The 26574-nt window shown below is 41.4% G+C and overlaps 2 protein-coding genes across 9 annotated transcripts in view; both read right to left on the bottom strand.

Annotated features, from left to right (window-relative positions):
• Nucleotides 1-7849, bottom strand: part of garnl3 (GTPase activating Rap/RanGAP domain like 3) — a 101636-nt gene extending 93787 nt beyond the window's left edge. For 7 of the 8 annotated variants that reach the window (XR_013970854.1, XM_080875830.1, XM_080875832.1 and 4 more), the window contains exon 1: nt 7342-7849. Coding sequence is in view for 7 of the 8 variants with exons in the window: in XM_080875830.1 (XP_080731956.1) it covers nt 7342-7439 (98 nt within the window). In the remaining variant the exon portion in view is untranslated. The remainder of the gene's footprint in view (nt 1-7341) is intronic. The other variant, XM_080875831.1, reaches the window with a different exon arrangement.
• Nucleotides 7850-9983: 2134 nt separating this feature from the next.
• On the bottom strand, nt 9984-11115 carry LOC308392535 (uncharacterized protein). The gene is made up of 2 exons (XM_080875607.1): nt 10791-11115; nt 9984-10657 (listed from the first exon to the last, which is right to left on the bottom strand). The coding sequence occupies exons 1-2, from the start codon at nt 11061-11063 to the stop codon at nt 9989-9991; spliced, it is 942 nt and encodes a 313-aa protein (XP_080731733.1). The 5' UTR covers nt 11064-11115; the 3' UTR covers nt 9984-9988.
• Nucleotides 11116-26574: the final 15459 nt, after the last annotated feature.

The following is a 26574-nucleotide window of genomic DNA, read 5'->3' as shown; positions in this document are numbered from 1 at the left end:
CGTTTTCAGCTTCTTTTTTTTTCTTCTTCGTAGTAATTTGAGTCTATTTTACTGTCAAAATGAGCCTGGTGCGCTGCATCGTGCGCATGGCTGAACTGAGCTGGCTTGTGCTGAGCTATGCAGCCACATATGGGAGCGATTACAGTCCAGTGTTTATCAGACCTTGCTGAGAGACCGACTGTGTGGCTGAGCAGAGCAGAACCAGCCGTGTGCACATGATTTCAGTTCCCAGCCTACAACCTTGTAGGGGAAATCAGACAAGTAATACAATACAGCAAAACAGCGTGCGATTGGCACTCCTGGGAGCAGAAACTGAAATAACTGGTTAGTTTACCAGTTGGATAATTCATTTATAGGAAATGTATGCACGGTCATTTCCATACTATAGTTAAAAAACAGGGAAGGTGCCAAAATTCAATCCTCAAAGTGTGTTGACAGATCTGCTGCATATGTGAAAACAGTTGTAAAAAGCTGCTCGTGTCTCCAGAGGGAGCTGTGTGAACTTGGAAATGTAATATAAAAAAACAACAAAAACAAATCAAGGGATGTGGATTCACCCATGAGTGAAAGCAACTGTAAAATTGTTTTAGAAAAAAAAGTACGTATATATAATTTTACATGTCAAAACACGTCTTATTGTCATGCAAGTATTTCCAAATGTTTGGAGCCATGCCTGATTTCTTTATATTTTGCAGGAAAATGGGAAAAAGGTGCACTGACTTATTGAAACATATGCAAGAATTTATGGGAATGCAGTATATAAAGGCCAAAACAGAGTCTGTACATCATGCTGATAACGATTTCAACCAAAAGTCATTTTTACTCAATTTTGTGTGTAATTTGACACATCTCAGGCTTTTCTTTCTGTTTCCTTTACTTAAAAATGGCTTCTAGACGGCTAAGCATATGTCAAAGTATTTTGTGATGAAGCTACAGTGAACAATAGATTGATCAACTGAAAGCCCAGACACATCTCTCAGACACCTGTCAAACACTGTTATCAGTGGTGCTTCTTGTAGATTCAACTGCAGAAATGGGAAAAATTGTGTGTTTTTGTGACAGACGTCTGCTAACAAAGTGCTTAAAGATATGACTTAAAACTGGTTCTTTGCCTAGTTGTCAAAAAGCACAACATAGTCCATCCCCTGGATTTTTATACTCATTCATCAGTCAGTGTTACGTGATTTAAAAAGAAAACAAACATTTCCCTGAAGATAAACAGTTACAAGAAGTCGACTGACAATGCATGAAAAAACAACCAATGTCTAAAGAAAAACTTTGAGAGACTGAGATAAAGACTGGAAAACTATTGCTTAAGACCTCTTTAAAAATGACAAGAAAATCTCCTTGGAAGCAAAGTATGAAGAAATTAAGGGTGGCTCAACACTTTTGCACAATACTGTAGAGTGTAAATATGAAACCTTTGCATATGGGTAAGAAGGAAGTATGTTTAGCTGAACTCTAAGATACACTCCCTATCTGTTAGTAAATGTATCTGCAGCAGTTAATTTGCATTGGGAGTAATGTTTTGATGAACCTGAAGAACGTATGAAATAAGAACCTTTATTGCACTCTTGCAAACTGGCTGTAAATGTAAAATTTCAACCATATTAAGATAACAACTTGAAATGATCACACTGGATTCCTTTCGCATTTTAAATACGTCTCTTATTAAATTTGTCAACATTAGTTTCCTCCATTAACCACAAACACCTTAGGTTAAACAGGATTTTGGATATTTTCTTTAGCTGCTAGCTTTCTGGACATGTGATGAAAATAGAGGAAAGGAGCCAATGACAGAGGAGGTGTCTGATCAAAAGGTCAACAAAATGACTTTGACCCACAGATTAAGAAACCACAGGCTACTTACTGTTTAAAACCACAATCAACATTGCTTTGTTTTAAAAATCTGTGACAATAAAGGCCCATTAAACCGCGAAAGGTTAAGAGACTGAACCTAAACAAACCATAAACATGGCTCTGTCACATGACTCTGACAGATAGATCGGGTGAATGATAATATCGGTGTATTAAAGGTTTATGTCAGAATTAAATGCTCTTCTTTATTTATTTTAGAAAACTGAACATAGTGGTTTCCCAGGGATCTGGGAGCAAGCTGGGGAGTGGGACATCTGGGCATCTCTGCATAGAGACGCGCCCTGGACCTCAAACTGAGAACAAGGAGACCATATTTAAAATGTTGTTGTGAGTCATTAAAAACAAAATCATCGGCTTTAGTTGTTTGATTTGCAGGACATAAACAATCCTAGTTACAGTTAACCTTTAATGCATTAAATTCCAACTGTCTACACCGCTCCTGCGCTCATCTTTCAATGCAAACACATACTGTGCCGAACAAGGTTTACATCTGTGCGAGAGAACGTCCACAGTATGCAAAGCAGAGGAGTACCTTAAGTCAGCAAAAATGTCAAATGGTCCACCCAACCAGCCTCCCCCTCCTCCTGCTGGGTGCGTTATGACAGACTGTAAAGCAGGGGGAGACCCCAGTAAGCCAGCCTATCACAACCACTTTCAGTCTGCATGAGAGTGCATCAGCATTGCCTCTGCACATAAACAGAAGGTTGGTGTATTGAAAGGTCTAAAAACAACCTACAGGAAAGCATCTAACATTTGAAGTGTATGTTCTTCATTCGCATTGAGCTTTGAAGCCTACTATAAAAAGTTCACCAGGAAACCACAAAAGGACAAACCCAAATATATGTTTCCTTCTTTTTTTTCTTCTTAAAGATACATATGCTCACCACTCCCACTCCAGTTCAGTTACGAAGCGCACGGAGAGCAGCGGATTTCGGCTTCTCCTAGATTCGGTCTTTAGGCAATGTGATGCGCAGCAAGCTACGGCAACCCCCCACCCCCACTCCACACACACACACACACACACACACACACACACACACACACACACACACACACACACACACACACACACACACACACACACACACACACACACCTCTAGACACAAAACACTGTGGGTTTGGCAACAGGCAAGGTTAATGACGACACTGACAGCACTTCAAAGCGCGTGTGCTCGAATAACCACTCAAGTGAGAAGTTCAAGGCAAGTGAGGATGAAAGGGCGTGCGACTAACATTGTGTAAGAGTTTCACAGCTCACAGGCCACCACAGAGATCTACTGTATTTGCACAGGTGAAGTTGGTACTGCACTGTTAGTCTAATGAGTGAATAGAGGCATACACAGGCAGATAAGCCAACAGAAAAGTGATTGATGAACAGCACAAAACAACTAACCCATGCTGTGAAAACCTAATCTTCCCCTGCCTATAATGCAAACAGACTTCTTATCTTGAACTGGTCTGTGTTACAAAATTAAACCATAGTAATCTATTTTTTTTACTCACATGTTGTTCTCTGTTGGTCTCTGTTAGTCTCCCTTGCAGTAACATGCAGCTACCACTTAAATAAACTATAGCTTCTTGATGAGGGATTGATAAGTGAAACCCCCCCCAAAAAATTTCCCCTGAGTTTTTGATTCAGGCTTCATCAGGGGACGTCTTCTTCCCTGTGGCCTCTTTGTTTTTCATCTTTGTGCTTACTAGTAGCAATGAGTGCTCACATAGTTCTCTTTGTCTCTCTTGCACTATTTCCTGAAGTTGCGATTGTTCTGCCAGTTCGTGGTCAGAGTCGAGCCAGCTCTTTCTTGGCTCCTTGAAGTGACACCTAGCCTAATCTCGCTGAGGCACAATTAGCCAATGCTGGTGGGGAGTGCTCTGAGACAAACCAGAGCCAAGAGTTTAGTGACAGGCGGACTTGACAAACAGACGTGTTGCGATTGTTTTGGAAAACAATGGAAAACGACTGTAATTAGGTAAGGATTTGTTATTCCTGGAGGATATCCAGACTCTCCCTCTGTCAGGCTCAAAGCTCCAGGGCAAAGACAATGCTTTCTATGTACTTGCTTTGAGTGTATGCACAAGCATAATTAACCTCATATTTCTTAAAACATACTCCAGAGATTAGCAGAGCATTTCTAGAACACTGCCAGTCTCAGGCTGGATCCAAACAGATTCAGCAGAACTGGAGATAGTCTTTGTTTCCCTTCTTTTTTTCAGAGAAGCACCCTTTCTGTGAAAACCTGGTACCCGTGTTGTCCGGGAGTCTATGCCAGCTAACACTGGATGAACAGGGCACACCTTAAACAGCCCACCAGTCTATCACTGGGCTTCACGTCCACAGTTTGCACATATGTCCAAGTTAGTTTAACCAGTTCGACTAACTAGCAACGCCCCAACCAGTCACAGGAGATTGCCCAGACCTTCATGATGACACATGACAGTGCTAAGAACTGCAAAGGTACAAGACCCAATGATGCTTTTAAAATCTTCCTTCGTAAATATTGACTGGCAGGAAGTCCTCGAGGCTACAGCTTCAAAATTCCTCCAAAGGCTATAAGTCAGCAGACTTGGGTTCCCAAATTAGTTACTGTACATTTCATTGCTGAACTGGAGAATTGAGAGCATTATGCTTATAGCCAATGTAGGCTTGAGCCACAAGGCACAGAGGTCCATGATAGGCTATGGAGCCTAGATAGACCAGAGTGTAAAATTGGCTGACTTCCCCTTCAGAGTCCAGACACCTTCAGACATGTGCACAACTGTACTTGATGCACAGAAATACACACACCAGCTGAACCACCTGCATCCCTCACCGAATAAATCGAGAGCAGCAGAGGAAAATGGCCCTGTAATTGGTTTCAGTGGTCCATCTAAGTATTGCAGCTACATGCTGTCAGTGAGAATATCCGCCAACTGGTGTTCCGCTGACTTTGTTAGATAAGGCTTAGTCATGATGAAGCAGTGTCCAGATCACAGTTGGAAATATTAATGGGATGTGGCATGTTTATACCAGAGTGTATTAACTCCAGCAGCTTAGCACCGATCACGACAGCTTTACACCGTTAACTGAGCTTTTGGACTTGTTGTGAAATGACGACACAATTGACTGACCATTTGTAGCAGAACATCGTGGGGACTTTCATGCTTTCAGACATTTGATAAATGTCACATTGAAATTTGGGAAATTACGATCTTCATCTTTCATCGCTTTTTTTTCTCCCGCTTTTCAGATTTATGGGCCAAGCAACGAATGAATCAACTGAGAAAATAATAACAAGATCAAATGATCACAACAGAATCATTAGCTGGTGCCCTAAGGAACTCCTTTCAAATGCTGCAAGATGTTTCCCACTGTCTGCAGCACGAAGGAGAAAATGTCTAGATAATGCTGCTTCATAATAGAGTTTGCTAACATACATATAGAACAACTCAGCCAGTTTGTGTGAGAGAGCGCAAGCCCGATCCTGCCTGTGACAGCATGTTTCTAACGTACAGCATGTGTGCTTAAGAAGTGGTCACAATGTGTCACATCTGTACGGTCAGATGTGACACTCTGCACTGCCTCTCTGCAGTGCAATGAATTATACACAGACTTCTCAGCAGAAGCCTCTCACTTGAGTGTCTTCCATATCCACCCCTCCACCTCTCAGTACAGCAGAGAATCTATTTCCCCACGCAGTCCCACTTTAGGCCTGCCTCTGATTGATTGTCTGTTAAACTGCTAGTGTCTGAGAGACAGAGTGCCAGGAAGCTTTACAGTGTGACTCTGGGTCCAGCGCAGAACAGCATAGAAATGGAAGAAACTCATTCACTGCACGAGATAGGTCTGGCTCATTAGAAGGGATGTGTAATTTGAATGTAAGTGGACACAAAACTAGCCAAATTTCAACCCACATATGCACGCTGTGTGCAAAACATGGCTCTGTTGCCATAAGTCAGACGTGCAGTCAGATATTTAGCCATCTCCCTGACAGAAGTCTCACCATCAATAGACACACTGGGACAAAGTTATAAGCCATAAGAGCAATGAAGCGAGATCTGTGAGTAATCTTGCACTTGTGTACACCTCCACAGCTCGTCTGAAATGGCAGGAAATCGGAGTGAAGGTAGGAGTAGTCAAGATGATATGACCACAGTGATAAAACATGATTCCTAACAATTCATCATTAATATGGAAATCAATCATAGGAATCCCTTTTTAAATATGTATATTTATTTGCATTTCCAAGCCTCACATTGTGGTAGATAATGGAAAATCAAACACAGATCAAACGGGGGATTCATTAAATGTTAATATCAGTCTGTGCTCTGTCTCTAGGAAAACGAACAGATGAGTTTTTAATGAACAAAAATGTGACTTGGCTCAATATTGCACAGACACAGCACTGTGACTGAGTACCTGCAGGATATACTGCCACACTATTGGACCTAAAAGCTCAGAATTGTGAGCCTTCCATTTATATATAAATATGCGTTTTGCTTTATACACCAAACAATTAACAGAGAAAGTTACCTTAGTTAAAACGACCACCTAACAGATCTGCTGTCACAAGTTCTCAACAAACACTCCCTGGCATGGAAGTATAGTCAACAAAAAAGCGATTATGTAAAGAGGAAGGAACTGGTGTGACATCAGTAAAGTGAGTCTTTTAAGTAAAACTGCAGCTTAGTTGCCCTGACCAAGGTACCCAAACCATTTGATGAATGATGTTGCAGCAGATAAACCACAGTAGGAGGTTGCCACAGGAAGCCACATGTTCAAGCACCAGCGGGAGGTTAAACCCAGCTGTACCACACAGCCAAGTCATATTAGCTCCGCAGCCTGTGGTCTATTTGTCACCAAGGCCCTCCCCGCCTTCACCTGTTTGGATGTCTGAACTCACAGGTGCCTCCTGGCATAACACTACCGCATGTGATCAAATACCTGCTACGTGGATTTGTTTGTATTCTACAATGCATGTTGGTGGGCTGCACGATCAGCACCTGAATCGGGCTCTAAAATCACCAAAGACCGCGTCCTGCAGCTGGGCAGCTCTGTCAATAATGCAGAGTCAGGCGCAGACAAAAAGAGCCCGTGCGTAACGCATCCTTCCACGGTCCGATAAGAAACGTGAACGCACGGTGCTGAGATGGAAACGATATGATGGCCCCCAAAATGCATCTTTTCATTTGAAACAGAGGTTAAAACCTGTCATGTTTATGAATGTACGGTCTTTTTGGATCAACAATGCTTGTTTTTCCTTTCTCGGGGAATCCCTCTGCTCATCAATTCGCGCGCACACGCCAGATCCCGGTTAAATCCCCGATCCACAAGGTGAAACATAGATCAGAAACTAAGTGCCAGCTCTTGTCACGAGAGTGCAGCTCCAGTGGGATACTCTGGCCATTTCTTTTTGATCGCCCTCATGTCCCAGACAGAAATGAAATCGCCCACCGTTAAGAAAAAATAGAAAAGAGGACCTACCTGGAAATCTCGAAGCTGCAACCCTTCCGAAGGAGCAAGGCTCTTTTCCGCATGATGCCTTTGTCTTTCCCAAGATACACATTTTTTTCTGAATTCATGGGTGCTGGGCAAACAGGTAGACTCGGGGAAACCGCGGCGCTTAAGAGAAAAAAAAAGAAAATGTCCAATATCGAGCAATGGACTGCGAGAGGCGGAAGAGAGAGAGAGAGAGCGAGGGGGGAAAGGGAAAAACGGGGTAGAAAAAAGGCTCTGTTGACGCTCAGTTCACCTCAGTGGAGCAAGGAAAGTGGGCTTGCAGACTTTCCTCTCCTCAGGCTAGACAAAAGACTGCCTGCTGAACGCTTTCAGAGATGCATGTTGCCGGGGCTGGTTTCACTTCATGCGCGCTTATTGGGGCAGGCTGTAGCGGGGCTGCTGCAGTCGTCACCCTGAGCGGACTGCGCTGAGGAGTCTCCGTCGCTCCAGAGATCCCGATCCTGTTATCCACTAATGTGGAGCTCACAGCGCTCCTTCAGCTTCAGCCCAGCACTGAGTGGCTGCTCGTCAGTGACCTCATAAAACCCGACGGAGAGAGCGAGAAAGAGGGAGAGAGAGTAAAGAGTGAGCGAGAATTGAGTCAAATGAAGTTATTTGCGCGTGAGAAAGGAAGATAAATTGATGAAGTGAGAGTTGAACCGCGAACGTGATTTATACTCGTGTTGTATCTTAGTAAAGGAAAACTGAGAGCACTCTCCACCAAACATGTAGGAGACTGATGTGCTGAGTTTTGGACTGGCTCAGTAACACATGTTCGTGAATTTACTGCACAAGGGCATAAACATTTGATGGTTGCCAGCAGCACAGATTTGTTTTTGTTTTGTTTTTTCAAACATGTGCAGACAAAGGTTTTATCTGCTGGTTTGATTTTCTTCTTTTTAATAGTTTTTTTGTTTTTCACTAATAAGTTTTATAAATAAAAATGTCTTCAATGGCTTAAACTCATTGATGGGTTTAAGGGTGGGCAACTTGAGTTTTGCTGTTAAGATGCATCTGTGGGAGATGTACATGATGTGCCTGATTTTGTACATGATTCCTAACAAACATAAGCATAAGAAACAAATGTGTTAAACTTGGAGTAAGAGCGCTAATATGTTCTGGTCTGTAGCAGCTATAGGTTGACTGAAGAACAGCAGTCACTTCAAGAATGAACATTTGTTCTTAGTGAGAGTGAGGGCACTTTCACATAGAACCTGCATGTTCTATGTGAAATTGTGGACATTTCACTCAACCTAACTATTGAGGGCACACAGGAGTTATTTGGAAGTTTATTGTCTTGTGCATATGTGGTAGATGCTAGCAGCTCTGACAACAAGACACTATTTAATACCCTGAGAATGACAGCAGACTGGTCCCGCTGTGCTTTTGTTTCTGCTGTTGTCTAAATTAGACTTGCGATAAAGCAGTCATAAAAAAAAATCAGTCAAAACAATACTAATGCATCTGTTTTGTTGAAAAGAGCAGTGCCGTTTGTGAAAGAAAAGATCACAGAATCTGAAACTAAAAGTTAGAATATGAATGTATGATTTAATACCTAGGTATTAAAACATACCCCTGATCATTTTAATACATGCTGTCACATGCATCTGTCCAATCATCCATCCCGACACTAATTGGGTTCCAGGTCGCCCTGACAACAGTCAATGCTGGGACATCCTTCTCCCTGGCCACCTCCAGCAGCTCTTCTAAAGCAACACCAAGGCAGAACCAAGCCAAGCAAAGCAGAGTAATCTATCCAGCATGTCCCAAAGGCTCCTCCTGGTAGAACATGCCTGGGACACCTCTCCTAGGTGGCACCCATCCAATAAAATGCCCAAACCACCTCCTCTGGCTTCTTTCAGTGTGGAGGAGTAGAGGCTGTCCTCAGAGCTCCTCCCTAATGACCGAGCTCCTTACCCCATCTGTAAGGCTGCGGCAACTGGACTTACAATTGTATTACTTTTATCTCATATTTGCCAGTGTTAGTAATATACTTTGATTTTCACTTTTATTACTCATCCTTACTGATGTTGCTATTACTGTATTTTGCATTATCCTGTAATTGCGACCACAGCTGCTGATGAGCAAACAAGATTAAGTAAACATTACATTCACACACACACACTTACAGTTTTTCTCAAATGCTAAAACACATGTCACAAACGTTACCACCAGGTCCCCCAATGTCCAAACACAACACCCTTCTCTAAAGCTACATAAACACAACCACACCTTCCCACTGCAAAACTCAAACTCCCACACCAAGAGAGCAGCTCGAAGTTGTCAAAACTGTAAACACCATACACAGCATTACACACTACAGCAAAACAATTGATAACACAATGCTCAATTTGTGAGAAGGTTCTTTGGTTCATAACTGCCAATGCATATTTTTATAAACTATACAGTAACGGATCGTCATAGAACCCTGCAGAGGATTAGGCATTTAGATTTGTGAGTTTCACATGAAGACTATAAATCTATAAAAACATCCTCCATGTACATACACTACTGTAACACAACTCAATGCAAAAACAGAATCTATCGCACACAACAGTACTCTCGGAAACATGATCAGGGTGTGAAGTCTTTTTTTATTGTCTACACGGTCTTTTTACAGTATTACACACAGTCACTGTGCGGCATCATGTCGCCGAGCTGCATTGGGCCACATCACCTCATCCACATCACAGGCTATATTGTCCCTTGCTAGGCACCGCGGGAAAAACGCCCTGGAATGGCGAATCCATCCCTGGAAGGCCTCCACTGGGATGTCAGCACAGGCCAGCTCCATTGCCCGTACGAGGTTCTCTCTTGTGTATGGCTGTCTGTCATACACCTTCCATCTCCATGATGAGAAGAACTCCTCTATAGGGTTCAGGAAAGGGGAGTAGGGTGGCAGACAGACGTTTAAAAAGTGGTCACTGTTGGTGGTGAACCACTCTCTGATTTGGTGTGTTTTGTGGAAGCGGACGTTGTCCCAAATGATCACATACATGTGATGTGCTAGCCTAGGATGGTGTTGTTGACGGTCCAGGAGGATGTCTTTTAGCTCCTCTAGGAAGGTGAGGAGACGTTGGGTGTTGTAAGACCCAAGGACAGCATGCCGGTGGACAAGCCCCTCCGTACCCATAGCTGCACAAAGAGTAATATTACCCCCCCGTTGGCCAGGAACCTCAGTGATGGCTCTTTGGCTAATGATGTTACGGCCTCTTCGCCTTCGTTTCTGGAGGTTGAAGCCAGCCTCATCCAGGAAGAGGTACTCATGGGGTCTGGCCATCGCGTCCAACTGCATTATCCTCTGTGAACATGGAAAAGCGTACAGGTGTTCAGAACGGTCAATCAGGTAGCACAGTATTGTCCAGAAGTAATGTAGGCCACTAAGCAACACAGTATCTCCACTAACTGTACTGTGGACATGGATGTATACGTACTTGCACATACTCGTAACGTTGTTCTATGTGTCGCGCAGAGTTGCGCTCAAAGGGAACCCTGTAGACCTGTTTCATCCTCATCTGTTGGCGCCGGAGAACTCGGTCTATTGTGGACACGCTGACAGCATCAATGTTCTCAAAGTTTACATTATCTGCAATGACTTTGTCTCTGATCTCTCGGAGTCTAATGCAGTTGTTCTCACGGACCATATCTGCAATGAGGGTTTCTTGTGCCGCTGTGAATATGGCAACCCTCCCACCTCTATGTGGCATTCTTTCAGCTCTAAAGAAAGAAACATGTGTTGTCAATTGACTGATTTATATGTAAAACTACATGTAAAGTAACAGACCACTTTCACAGGCCTGTAAAACTGTAGTGTGACAAAGAAAGCTATAGCGTACTATACCTGTTGTGTTGTCCAAATGCCTTGATAATGGTGGCCACGGTGAACCTACTCAGGTTTGGATGTACTCTTCGTCCCGCTTCAGCCATTGTCATGCCATGGACAATGACATGATCAATTACTGTTGCTCGCATATCATCTGTTATGATGGTGCGAGGTTGTCTTCTTCTCCCACCTGGACCTTCTCCCCTCTCTTGTTGGCCTCCTTCTCTTCCTCCTCTACTCCAAACTCCTCTTCTTCTTAGGCCTCCACCTCTTCCTCCTCTGATCTCAACCCCTCTTCCTCTTTGGCCTGCAGCTCTTCTCCTTCCGCACGCTCGAATGCCTTCATCCATTGTGATTGTTTGGCATCTTCACCAAACTATGCTTTTATAGGTGGGGTCACATCATTAGCAACAGGTGTCTTCAATTTTGAGTCGTTGTGTGTAGTGACTGACGCCAGGTGTGTTCCCTGTGTTCAAAGATTGGTGACTGTGGCAAGCATTTTGCATCACATGGGCTTTCATTTGAGAATATGAGCAGAGTTGTTTTGCAACATGTGTTTTAGCAAGGAAAAATGTGTTTAGACTACTGGTCATTTGGGTTACAGGATTGGCTTTTGTGTTTTAACATTTGAGAAAAACTGTAATCTTGTGCTTTAGATTATTGTTCCTGTCTAACGATCACATTTTATCAACTTCTTTGGCACATTTTTAGAAGCATTTTAAAATTCACAGAACTGAAGCTGTATTTAAGAAAAGAAAAAAACTTTGTGTATCGAAGCCCAGCCCTGTAGATAACATGGAAAAGGCTACAAAGGTAATTCATCCAAAAGCTTTCTGGTTGTATTCTTTTCTTTGGTCCAGTTCTTTCATGAAGGTTCAAGTTGTCAAAACAATAAGTGGAAATTGTCACAAATTGAGCTTTTTAAAAAAAAAAAAATGTCCACACATTAACAAAAATATATTTTCATTATATTTAATTATAAGAGCTAACACATGGAGTCTGTTCATACAATCCCCTGAGGCTTGTGCCTGTATCTCGGTTAAATGATTTACAAATCCTTCGCTTCTGGTTATGTTTACATTTCATTTGCCTCATTTACACAATGTATGACAGAAATACAAAAGGGGGACTTTTGTAAGACATGTAAATCTTGTAGATTTAAAAACGAAGTATAAATATTAACTGTTACGTTTTTGATTTTTTAAAATACGAGTGTACAAAAATTTCAAGGTTTGAAGAAAGAAAGTGAGCTTATTTAACTAAAGCTTGTTCTTTATCCAGTGGTAGAATTTGTTTTTTTGTTTGTTTGTTTTTTTCATTTTTCATAACATAATGCAATTGCAATACTAGAGAAAAAAAAGATGCTGTTGTAAAACAGTTATTAAGAATTAGAACCCAAATGGATCTATTACAGACATCTTAAAAAGGATGTCTGCATAAAAGTGGAAAATGAAATCAGGAAAGCTAAAATGAAGCATAGGAAAAATGCATTAGAGCAGTGGACCTCTTGGAGCCACCTAGGAAAGTTTAAAATAATGGCCTTGTTGAATCAATCTGCAAAGGAAACAAAACTAATCTATTTTGTGCTTAAAAAGGTCTGAGTTCACTGATAATATCTCCACGCATAAATGTATATCTCCGAATGTGTCACAGCCCTATTGGGAGGGCGAGAACAAGGAAGGGAGCTGGCCCTGATGCTGTCTGTAGGTGTACGCTGTGCTGTTGTGGGTCAGATTAATACAATTTGTCTGAACATTTGCAGATTTGTTCCAAGCTTGGCCAGAAACAGACCTAGAAAATTCTGGACTTCTTGAGAAAGCTGCTGTCTACTGAAAATCTTCTGCGCTGTTGTCTTGTCCTCAGAATGTGAAGTCAGAGCGTGGTTATGCTCTGTCTTTTTAAAATGAGGTCACGGTGACATCCAAACAAACAAGCAAACAAAAACAAAACATCAATTTTAAGAAAAGTAACGATAAACCAAATCATAGATTGATAAATAATGAGGATATTTGAACTGTTGACATATAATAATAATAATACGGACTGTGTTTGAGTTCACACAAAGTCTGTAGCGTTTCCTAACAGCTGTATATGCAGTCTACTTCAAATTTAGAAGGTATGCTGTGAACCCACGTAAGGCCAATGTCAGTTATTTGTCAAGTCATCTGAATGAAGCATGGACTTATAACATTAGTATTAGCACTCACCTCGCTACTACTAATAAGCAGCTCAAGCTAAAAGCAAATTAATTTACCCGTGCTTCACCTGTCCATCAGATTTCATGAAATTCAGCCCTGTGGCATTTGTGTAACGTTTCTTGACTGACAGAGAAATGACACTGAACACAAACCTCCATGGTGAATGAAATACACACAACTGCAAGTAATGGCACATTACACCTACTTCCTCTGATAATGTTACGTCTTAGCTGATATTGAAAAACTCATCTCTTTTTCAATACCAACCGACATTATGTCATGTGACCTGACTGAAGGGTTGTAAAACTGACCAGGTAAAAACAGAGAAATCCACTTGTGATGAGATATTTTGAGCAGTAGAGGAATTTTTTTTACTAATCAGCTGCTGTATGCAATTCCCCAAAGGATTAGTTCATTTATCCAGCCATCTGTCTTTTATTTTATTAAGTTGTCAATGTTTATTCATGAAAAATAATCTGTGAGCAAGTATTTTTGTCGTTTTAAATGTAAAAAGTAAGAACTACGGGTCATAAATAGCAGCCGATAACTACAATCATTCAGTTTAACTTTTCATCTGGAAGACATTACATTATAACTGGAAATGGAGAAGTACAGTCACCTGTTGGCTGCATGGTTCACTTTCTTATTCCAGTAAAAGGAAAAGTAAGCTGAATCCCCACGAAAATATGTACACACACACACACACACACACACACACACACACACACACACACACACACACACACACACACACACACACACACACACACACACAGCATGTCCAATTTGTCAACCCACTGTTTAGATGGGGAATTCTCACAACGTGACTCACAGCTGCGTTCAAAGAAAGACTCGTCCATGTTTGTGTGATCGGAAGGGGCTTCAGTTTTGTTACTCAAACCTTCTGAGTTACTGTGAATCAGTAGTTTTCCTATTTAAAGGTGGTAAGAGACACCTTTAAATAGCTCATTTGTTGGTGTTTGTGGTATTCTGCAGACTGTGACCTTACAAAGACGTTTTGTTATCGTAGGAAGATATAAAATTCCATGTCCAATTGGACCCCTAATGTTACGCTGTCGAATAGACTGTTGAGTCGATAAAATGCAAACATTCAAGGTGAATGTTTGCATTCAGATGTGAGGGAGAGAGAGATTACGCCGTCTGTAAGTGGTTCATTTTTGTGTTTACTGAACAGGTGCAGATAACGCTGCGAGGAACAGAAAGTCATCAGCTCTGCAGCAGGATGTAACGAAAATCTAAACATGTTTTGGCCTTTTCCAAATCCTGTGCTGCTGTGGACCACAGCGAGGAATAAAAATAAGGAAAGTAGTTTTTAAAAAAGAAGCTTAAGTCGTATTTTTTAAAGTAGGTTTGCTTACCTGTGCTTTATGACAAACTGCTTGTTGGCTGTTTCAGACACACTGAGATTAGCATTTGTTTGAATAAATATCAATGGCCTCTTGAAGTCCAGTAGTAGTTCTACTTTTTGCCTCTTACTCCTGTGGGAAAGATCTGACTGCGTAGTAATAAATCCCTCTGTAAAGTGCATTCACATTTTAGCTCTTAGCAGTTATTTGAAGTCCGACAGGTATAGCACACTGACCTTTGCAGAGCTTTTGTTGTTGTTATTAAAGACAGAAAATCAAAAAAGACTCAAGGCACTGAAGGGATTTCCTAACAAAGCTAACCCCTGGCTTCTATTGTTTCCCGCATGCCAAGGTTTCTGACCCAAATTCAGGACTACAAGGCAGATGAAATGGTCTGAATGCCAGTTTAAACAGAAACAATGTGAAAAGAATATCACCTTAATCAACACAGACAATACACGAGTCACTGGGAGCATGGCTTATGAGCTGTAGTCAGCCTTCGGCTCGGATTATGGCTCCTTCTCTACAACCAGACAAACCACTGACCTCTACAGTCATTCCAATCATACAATGGCAACGTAATTCTGAAAGTAGCCTTGATTAGTCAGCAAGAGACAGAGTGCTTCAACAACAGGAATAGAATATGTAACTGTAATAGCAAGGCTGAAGGGCCCAAAAGCAGGCATAAGCATATGCACACCTTCAATAGACAGATGCAGACAGGAAACAAAAGGAAGACAGCATTGTATCTACACACAGAGAGCTAATCAAGGGAAACATACAGGTGCAGACGATCAAGCTAATGAGACAATGTACCAGAGTCTCAACAGTACTGTATTTGTCAGGATCTTTGTTATCCATAGTAATATCTACATTTAGTTTTGTCTGAACGGTTAGGTAAAAGGAAAAGGTTTCTGTCGATTCCATTAATTACATTTGTGTAGTTGAAATAAATAATTTCTGATATCCCCTCCTATTGCTTCTAATGTTGTAATGCAGTGATTGAGAGAGAAAAGTGCAATCTGGCAACATGAATATTGGACCCGCGTCCATATTTCTTTACCTTGTGCCTCAGCTGCCTGTATATTGACTAATTCATCGTGTCTTGCTGACTTGAGCAATAAAGAAACCAGGGGTGGGGGTTGCTGCAACGTGTTGCCAAAGCACAACAGAGGTGAGTCTATCAATGACACAGAGTCCAGTGCCAGCAGAAACAGCATCCCGAACCTAAACTGCCATGTGGTGAAATCAAGCAGAACGATGCCAAAACTGGCATCATTGCCAGGGTTTAAGAGGCTAGGTGGCTGCATGGTGGTTGGCAGCAGGGACACGTCGGCAGCCTGTCGTCCCCCAGAGGAGACTCATTGAGCAATGTGGAGAGATGAGATGAGGAGGAACAAACAAATGTCTGAGCACCACGCTTTATATGCGAAAGAGAGGCTGTTATTTAACACCGAATCTGACTTTAATGACTCCATCACGCTTTGAATCTTGAACAGAAGGATGTATTGTGGGATTGTTTTCAACAGTTTCGACATGTGACCCCCCTCGAAATTAAATAATGGAGCTACTGTGACCCCAATGACCTCTGTGCAATCCATAAAAGATGTGAAATGTAACGCTGACGATCACCATTATGCCACTATGCGAGGCGTTGCATGTCACCTTTTCTCTATAGTTGCACTTTCCTGTAAAAAAAGGGGGGTCAAAAGCGAGTTTTTCCTTCCCATTGTAGTCAAGGGGTTTGCTCATTGGGGGTTTCTCTGTGTTATTGTAGGGTCTTTACCTTACATTATAAAGCACAATATAAAGCACCTTGTGGTACGCTAAATAACTAATCTGTTTAAGTTAATTACAGTTGTATGCACATTTACTATGATATCTGTTTTGAATCCAGTTTTGCAGAGACAGCACACAAACTACAGGGCAGAAGTTATCATCTTACCCCAAAGTTATATGCATCCAAAAACGTAAAAGCATTCACACATCAGCCATGGCTTATGAAAGCAAGTCAGTCGGAGACTAGTTTCCACTAGAAACTAACACGGACACAGCAGATCTGATAAACAGTACGCATGCATCTTCATTCTGCATGTTTACGGCATAATTAAATGTGTCAAATAATAATATTTTCCAATCTGGAGAAGAGAATTGTCCTCCAGAGCATAACAGTAATTGTGCCTCTCTCATTCCAATTGGGTGCTATGTGAAAATTGCCTTTCCACCGGAGCTGAGATGATGGTACTTTCATAATGAAACAACAAATGATAATGCGACATAACAAAATGTCACATTTTGAATGGACAAATGTCTTAAAATGTATTTATTTTCTTTTTCCTAACAATTAAACATATTCCGTGTTATTACATAACAATAGCATCTCACTGGTGTTACCTTTAACCTTTGCCAGTATTATCCTTCAGTCTCATGTGGTTACAGTGTAACGATAAAGCAACAAATTTGGAGATGATCTTTTATTTCAGTGGGCATGGCAGCTCAAAGCAGGGCCTTTTGTGAGTGAGTCAGAGTCAAAATCCAACATGATAATGGAGTTTATAACGAAGGGACAAATTTTCCTCCCCCAGCAGAGCAATATCCCAGCCACACGGCATCAACTGTTGTAAAACATCCCAACACTCTAATGCCAGACACCACGAACAACTCTAAAGGTTCGTTAGGTTCTTTGGGTCGACCGTGGCTCAGGGGGTTGGGAATCGCATCTGTAACCGGAAGGTCGCCGGTTCGATCCCTGGGCTCTCTGTCCTGGTTGTTGTGTCCTTGGGCAAGACACTTTACCCTACTTGCCTACTGGTGTTGGCCAGAGGGGCCGATGGCGCGATATGGCAGCCTCGCTTCTGTCAGTATGCCCCCGGGGCAGCTGTGGCTACAACTGTAGCTTTCCTCCACCAGTGTGTGAGAGTGAATGAATAGTGGCATTGTAAAGCGCTTTGGGTGCCTAGAAAAAAAGCGCTATATAAATCCAATCCATTATTATTATTCTGTTCATGCCCTAATGTGTTAAAAATATTCAAATGTCCTAGTACAGTCTTGTTATTTCTCATTTACTGGTTAAACTGGTCACAGAAACAGGAAATAAAACCCAGCACTGGATAGACTATCCTTCTGGGATTAGCATTTGCTAGTGTTTTGCTTGTGGACATGCCTGTGGATCAAGGGGAAAGCATGGATGTGTAGTCAGTGATATACAGTGGGGCAAAAAAGTATTTAGTCAGAATCAGAATCAGAAAGGGTTTTATTGCCAAATGTTGAGCAGGTTTACAACATTAGGAAATTGCTGCGGTGCTTCAGTGCAAACATACTGTCATAAAAATATAAAAGTCAGCCACCGATTGTGCAAGTTCCCCCACCTAAAATGATGACAGAGGTCAGTAATTTGCACCAGAGGTACACTTCAACTGTGAGAGACAGAATGTGAAAAAAAAATCCATGAATCCACATGGTAGGATTTGTAAAGAATTTATTCGTAAATCAGGGTGGAAAATAAGTATTTGGTCAATAACAAAAATACAACTCAATACTTTGTAACATAACCTTTGTTGGCAATAACAGAGGTCAAACGTTTACTATAGGTCTTTACCAGGTTTGCACACACAGTAGCTGGTATTTTGGCCCATTCCTCCATGCAGATCTTCTCGAGAGCAGTGATGTTTTGGGGCTGTCGCCGAGCAACACGGACTTTCAACTCCCGCCACAGATTTTCTATGGGGTTGAGGTCTGGAGACTGGCTAGGCCACTCCAGGACTTTCAAATGCTTCTTACGGAGCCACTCCTTTGTTGCCCGGGCGGTGTGTTTTGGATCATTGTCATGTTGGAAGACCCAGCCTCGTTTCATCTTCAAAGTTCTCACTGATGGAAGGAGGTTTTGGCTCAAAATCTCACGATACATGGCCCCATTCATTCTGTCCTTAACACGGATCAGTCGTCCTGTCCCCTTGGCAGAAAAACAGCCCCATAGCATGATGTTTCCACCCCCATGCTTCACAGTAGGTATGGTGTTCTTGGGATGCAACTCAGTATTCTTCTTCCTCCAAACACGACGAGTTGAGTTTATACCAAAAAGTTCTACTTTGGTGTCATCTGACCACATGACATTCTCCCAATCCTCTGCTGTATCATCCATGTGCTCTCTGGCAAACTTCAGACGGGCCTGGACATGCACTGGCTTCAGCAGCGGAACACGTCTGGCACTGCGGGATTTGATTCCCTGCCGTTGTAGTGTGTTACTGATGGTGACCTTTGTTACTTTGGTCCCAGCTCTCTGCAGGTCATTCACCAGGTCCCCCCGTGTGGTTCTGGGATCTTTGCTCACCGTTCTCATGATCATTTTGACCCCACGGGATGAGATCTTGCGTGGAGCCCCAGATCGAGGGAGATTATCAGTGGTCTTGTATGTCTTCCATTTTCTGATGATTGCTCCCACAGTTGATTTTTTCACACCAAGCTGCTTGCCTATTGTAGATTCACTCTTCCCAGTCTGGTGCAGGTCTACAATACTTTTCCTGGTGTCCTTCGAAAGCTCTTTGGTCTTGGCCATGGCGGAGTTTGGAGTCTGACTGTTTGAGGCTGTGGACAGGTGTCTTTTATACAGATGATGAGTTCAAACAGGTGCCATTCATACAGGTAACGAGTGGGGGACAGAAAAGCTTCTTACAGAAGACGTTACAGGTCTGTGAGAGCCAGAGATTTTCCTTGTTTGAGGTGACCAAATACTTATTTTCCACCCTGATTTACGAATAAATTCTTTACAAATCCTACCATGTGAATTCATGGATTTTTTTTTTCACATTCTGTCTCTCACAGTTGAAGTGTACCTCTGGTGCAAATTACTGACCTCTGTCATCATTTTAAGTGGGGGAACTTGCACAATCGGTGGCTGACTAAATACTTTTTTGCCCCACTGTATTACTTTAGGTTTGTTAGAAAAACACCTGAAGGACTCCAGTTTAACTGGTGTAACTCCAGTGTATGTGTGGAGGGTACCCACATGTTTTCACTGAGCCCCGTGTTCATCCTGCGATGATATATTTGACACTTTGAAGGCCAAAGTGGATCTTTCGATGCTTACGGATCCATACAGGGAGTGCAGAATTATTAGGCAAATGAGTATTTTGTCCACATCATCCTCTTCATGCATGTTGTCTTACTCCAAGCTGTATAGGCTCGAAAGCCTACTACCAATTAAGCATATTAGATGACGTGCATCTCTGTAATGAGAAGGGGCGTGGTCTAATGACATCAACACCCTTAAATCAGGTGTGCATAATTATTAGGCAATGTCCTTTCCTTTGGCAAAATGGGTCAAAAGAAGGACTTGACAGGCTCAGAAAAGTCAAAAATAGTGAGATATCTTGCAGAGGGATGCAGCAGTCTCAAAATTGCAAAGCTTCTGAAGCGTGATCATCGAACAATCAAGCGTTTCATTCAAAATAGTCAACAGGGTCGCAAGAAGCGTGTGGAAAAACCAAGGCGCAAAATAACTGCCCATGAACTGAGAAAAGTCAAGCGTGCAGCTGCCAAGATGCCACTTGCCACCAGTTTGGCCATATTTCAGAGCTGCAACATCACTGGAGTGCCCAAAAGCACAAGGTGTGCAATACTCAGAGACATGGCCAAGGTAAGAAAGGCTGAAAGACGACCACCACTGAACAAGACACACAAGCTGAAACGTCAAGACTGGGCCAAGAAATATCTCAAGACTGATTTTTCTAAGGTTTTATGGACTGATGAAATGAGAGTGAGTCTTGATGGGCCAGATGGATGGGCCCGTGGCTGGATTGGTAAAGGGCAGAGAGCTCCAGTCCGACTCAGACGCCAGCAAGGTGGAGGTGGAGTACTGGTTTGGGCTGGTATCATCAAAGATGAGCTTGTGGGGCCTTTTCGGGTTGAGGATGGAGTCAAGCTCAACTCCCAGTCCTACTGCCAGTTTCTGGAAGACACCTTCTTCAAGCAGTGGTACAGGAAGAAGTCTGCATCCTTCAAGAAAAACATGATTTCCATGCAGGACAATGCTCCATCACACGCGTCCAAGTACTCCACAGCGTGGCTGGCAAGAAAGGGTATAAAAGAAGAAAAACTAATGACATGGCCTCCTCGTTCACCTGATCTGAACCCCATTGAGAACCTGTGGTCCATCATCAAATGTGAGATTTACAAGGAGGGAAAACAGTACACCTCTCTGAACAGTGTCTGGGAGGCTGTGGTTGCTGCTGCACGCAATGTTGATGGTGAACAGATCAAAACACTGACAGAATCCATGGATGGCAGGCTTTTGAGTGTCCTTGCAAAGAAAGGTGGCTATATTGGTCGCTGATTTGTTTTTGTTTTGTTTTTGAATGTCAGAAATGTATATTTGTGAATGTGGAGATGTTATATTGGTTTCACTGGTAAAAATAAATAATTGAAATGGGTATATATTTGTTTTTTGTTAAGTTGCCTAATAATTATGCACAGTAATAGTCACCTGCACACACAGATATCCCCCTAAAATAGCTAAAACTAAAAACAAACTAAAAACTACTTCCAAAAACATTCAGCTTTGATATTAATGAGTTTTTTTGGGTTCATTGAGAACATGGTTGTTGTTCAATAATAAAATTATTCCTCAAAAATACAACTTGCCTAATAATTCTGCACTCCCTGTATAACTTCAGGGTTCTGCCTCAGAAATACGAAAGTGAGGCTGTAGATTCTTAATTTATCAGTTTTCATTTAAGAGGCAAAGTCTATCTACTGTTTCGTTAAAAGCATTTTTATGTACGGTAGTTGACTTGAATAAAAAGCAATATTCATGTTTTCTTAAGGGAATAGACAGATATGCCCAGGAAGTAATCAAGCCAAACACAGAAGTAATGCACACCAACAAAGAACAGGGACTCTTAAATATAAAGCTCAAATCAAGTAAGATAAGATAAGATAACTCTTTATTGTCATTGCACAGTCATACATAGTACAGTAGTACAATGAAATTGGAAAAACTGTCCTACGTCGGCACTACATATAACACAACACGACACGATATGACACATCACAACGTAACAAACAACACAACACAGTATATTAACTTAGTATAAAAAAGAAGAATAAGTGTATGTGTATTGCACACTGTTATTATTGCACATTAATTATTATTGCACCTTGTTATAAATATAAATATTATTGTTATCGTTTTAAACATTGTTACCTCCCCCTAAAAAGTCCAGGGAGGTATCCTTCAAGTATCCTTGAACAAGCTACTCACTTCACAAATTGGGGCTCATGCTTGAGAGAGCACAACTGCAGTGACAGTGATGTGCAAACAAGAACTGCTAAAGCATCAAGCACTTTTCCTGAGGTCACCTACCAAAGTGTTGGATTGTGGACATGTTGTCTGGTTTATCCTCAACTCTTCTAACTTCCTAAAGACTTGCCAAAAAACGTCTAACTCGGATACCCTACGTCTAAATGACAACGAATGTCTATGACAAAAGCAACCTCTCATTCCACACATCATAATTAAGCATCTTTTATTCATTTTAGTGAGTCATGCCTGTTCAGTTCAAAAATATGGCGGGGGGGGGGGTGTGTGGGGAGAATATATTTTTTAACATTTAAAGGGTATTCACATTTAAAGTGTGAAAAAAGTGTGAAAAGGCGCGACCTCTTTTTGCAGACTAAGCTAAAGTGCCGCTCTTTATCAGTCCTTAAAATGTAAAAAAGGAACAGAAACCTTGCAAAAAGCCCTAATCATTATTCAAATCAATTCAGAGGAGACTCTCAGCTAAAGATCAATTGACAGCGTGTGCGTCTGCATGTAGCCGAGGATGAACAGATGCAGGGGTTTCGTTGGGGTTGACTGCCCTCACTCAGGCCACAGGGAGAAAGACGTCAAGGGCACTGTTACTGCAGGAAGGGACAACCTTTTATTTACTTCTTTGCTTCTCCCTCCCTTGCCTGATTAAAAGATCGCACAGCCAATCAGAGAAATGACTTTGCAGATGGAAATCATGATAACAAAGGAAACTGAGGAACTCTGAAGAGCAAATGTTATTAGGTGCTGCACTTGTTCATCAGCTACAAAATCAAATAAAAGAAACATCTCCTACACCTTTACGCTTCCTGCGGCAACTGATTACACTGATAAATGCATAACGTAGGAGCAAAATCTGAGCAATCACAGAGACAGGCGCATTAAAGTGTCTGAATACTGATGTCCTGCAGTAATTTGCTATGAAATCACAGCTCAAGCCATCATTTCATAATTGCTGAGCCACTGACAGAGCTGTTTCTGCTTTCAAAAGCCATTAACAGTTGAAGGATGAAAAGTCTAAACATCAAAATGTCAAAATCCTCCTTCAGCTAAGGAGAGGGGGGAAAATTACTCTCTGCCAGGTATTTCTGACCCCATGTGAAACAAACAAACCTAGTCTGAATGTCTTTTCTCTTCCAGCTGTGTCGAGGGTATGTGAATGGCTATAGCACAAAGATGTTTGTAGAATAGCCATTAGCATCCTTTTGTCTGAACACGGTGATCCCACATCCCCAAACCAGAATTAAAATGAATGGATTGATTAATATTCCATGGATTAAAGATGAAGGCTGCTTCGACTTCTGAATTGTAATGTTTTCATACATGCGTTTAATCTCAGTCGTCACAGGGAGATAGAAAAAACCCCTCTCTGCTCACGAATACATTCATGTATTAATTGGCAGGCTGTCAGTCACCTTCTCATCGCTCTCCTACAAATTCTCTCACAGCTGCACGTACTTTGCCGGCTAGTCATCTTGAATGTGCTTCAGTTTTTTTGTTTTTTTTCCCAGAGTGCTACTTCGTTTTGACGCTAATCCGTAAACCTCTCTGCTACTCCACTCCTTCTTTCTTTCTCTGGATTTCTGTGCTCTCTTATCGCTACCCTCGTACTTTGTAGCATAAATTATCTGAGAGTGAAAGTACAGCACTGCATTTAGGTAGTTTACTTACATGAATTTAGTTTGCTACGGACTTTAATATTATATGTAAAACCATATACATTACTAAAACATAACAAGTAAACTGATAAAGACTAAAATGAGTATTTCCTAACCTTTTCTATTCATGGTTTCCATAATAAAGCCTCTTCTTTCTGTCTAGTCAGAAAGTCAGATCATAAAAAGATTTGTCAAACTAGCCAGTACATTTTTGCAAAAAAGAAAGAAAGAAAGTCAAAGAAAAAGGACAAAACGAAATTATATGATCATTTGCAATTGTAAACAATGGCGGATGTAATGGCAGGTGCTAATGCTGGCTGAGATATTTCAGTGAAGTTGATCGCTAAGGTCTTAGACACACGGGCCTGGAAGATGGTTATCTGACCCGTCACAAGCACCGTTAAATGGACCAATGAATAAGTGGTCCCTGAAGTTTGCTGGCTGTGGTTGCCACACTAAAAACTTCCCTACCAATCACTACCAAGCTATTCAATTAGCTTGCAAGTGTTAGCCAAAAACTAATCTTTCCCCGAGCATTAGCAAGCAACCTCCAGCAACCAGTTGGCAAACTTTTTCCCTAGCGACTGGCGGCTGCCAGACAGTTGCCAACGATTCCCTAGGTCTCTTTTATGGGGCCTAAACTCATTTAATTTTATTATATTTTTTCTTATTGCCATGATATAATAAACAATATTATGATCTGTGAGTGCGGAATATGTTATTAACAGTTTATCTTCCAAGAAACATGAATATTTGCAGTTTATTGATAATATATGTGATAAACCTATAATCAGCGAAGTTGTAAGCTTTTCTGCTTCAATTTTAACTTCCATCTCCAAGTATTACACAGAATTAAATCAACACCTATAAGACAGAGTCAAGAAAAATTCAATATTAAGCCTTCAAAGTGTGGATTTATCATAATACTGTTCTATTCGATTAGGTGCAGGTGTCCAAGCCTCTTTTATCTACTCAAGTGTCAATAAAAGCCCAAGCCCCCATCTGCAACAGGGCAGACAAAGGGACAGAGTAATTACAGCCCGGTGGTCTGTGATCACTGATGTCGACCTAATGGCCATGTGAGCGTGTGAGTGCGAATGTTAACATTTGCCCACTTAAATATGTGTTTTCCTTGTGCTAAGCTGAGAAAATACAATGCAAGGTCTCAGTATGCTTTCTTCAGTGTGGCTGGTTTTGACATTAAGGTTTGTAAAAAAAGAAATGTCAGCAGAAACATTAACACACAGCACTGCACTATATGTATTCAATGAACTGATGTAAAGAAATGGGTCTTTGTAATTTACTTGAGTTTATCCTGAAGAACGAGTGCTTAGTTGACTCACTGCAGATCCTGAGTAAACTCTGACTGCTTTCTGTGTGCCTATTACAGTGTTAGCTTATTACTGAAGGAGGCACACTCAAACGCACAAACAAATACAGAAACTCACAAACACCAAGTCCTTGGTAGGAAGCCAGAAAGTCTTCTTTCTTTCTTTCTTTCTTTCTTTCTTTCTTTCTTTTAAAAACAACTCTTAGCTCACAGGTTGGGGTCACCAAGAGTAGCAGTGTTTAATGGGGCAGATGGTGCTACTCAACGTTCCTTAAAATATTCTAATTCAAGGCTTATCTGAAATTGAGATGAGGGTGAGTGTCATTACTTTAATGGTCAAAGGACAATGGACAAATCTAATTTTTCATGGTTTCTTATTTCTCCTAAATACAAACTTACACTGAATAACTGAATTATTATTATTGGTATTGTTTTTGTCTTATTTTAGTCATTTGTTTATTCAAGTTTTACAATTTCTGAAGCTAAACTTATCCTCCACTTCTCAAACGACTTTTAAGAGGTTTGGCCACTTGCTGTGTGATAGGCAATTATGTCAGCTAATGTGAATCACTAAGCGGAGCCTCATGAACATGACTTAAGCATTGCCCTGTTTTGGAGCATTTTAAATTCAATTCTCTTACTTCCCAGATGTCTGTCAGTCGCTTTTGCCACTAATTAAGTAGGCCTGTCTGTGTCTGGCCAACACACCCATGCATTATTTGTCTACCAAGTTTGCTAGCATTAGCTTATAACTTAGCGCTCCACCCTCATGTCATTTGTCATTCCTAGCTCAAAAAAAGATAAAGATAAAGAGAGATAGACACTGTGGATGTCGTCATCTGTTTTATGCAGTCTATGACTGTCCCTTATTGTTGAGACAGTTTTCTATCAAATGACATTCACAGTGATTCGAGTTGTACTTCATGCTTTGCTCCAAGTTGCAATCGTAATGTCAGGATAATTATTCCATCACATTTTTATCACGAGTAAGTGGACATGCTAATCTTAGCATTAGCTGCTTAAAGATATAGCCGACTGGAGCAAGGTTTTAGTCCTGGGTAAAAACATAATGTCCTAAATCAGCCAGCCATTATGCTTTTTAGCAAATGTTACTTGAATAGCTGAAAATGTTGCCTTTGCTGAAGGCTGTTGGATCAATACACATTCAGTGTATTTAGAGCAGAAAGGTGTGCGGATTAAAACACTGCCAGTTATCATGTTAATAAATGAAGCATAATATTAGCAGTACTTTCTGGACAGCAGTGAAGGTTAAGAGTAACGAGCTGCAGATATTTTGGGTTACAAGCATTAGTCACTGGACGTGCCCTTTACATGAAAAAGCCTCATCAGCAGATGTTAAGTGAGCTGCTGTGTATATGCAGAGGAAGTCCCTCTGATGGAAACATAGATTACTAATTGAATGAATACATGCAGCTCTGTATCGTGTGTCTGCCAGCTTTACTTACGATGTTTTGATGGTGTAGTGTGAGTCTGCCTGTGCACGCAGGGCACAGTTACATAGCGTGATCAAAGTAT

This window comes from Rhamphochromis sp. 'chilingali' (assembly GCF_963969265.1).
Source record: "Rhamphochromis sp. 'chilingali' genome assembly, chromosome: 2".
Lineage (NCBI taxonomy): Eukaryota > Metazoa > Chordata > Actinopteri > Cichliformes > Cichlidae > Rhamphochromis > Rhamphochromis sp. 'chilingali'.
The sequence above is the reverse complement of the archived record's forward strand: the minus strand, read 5'-3'. Positions and strand labels throughout refer to the sequence as shown.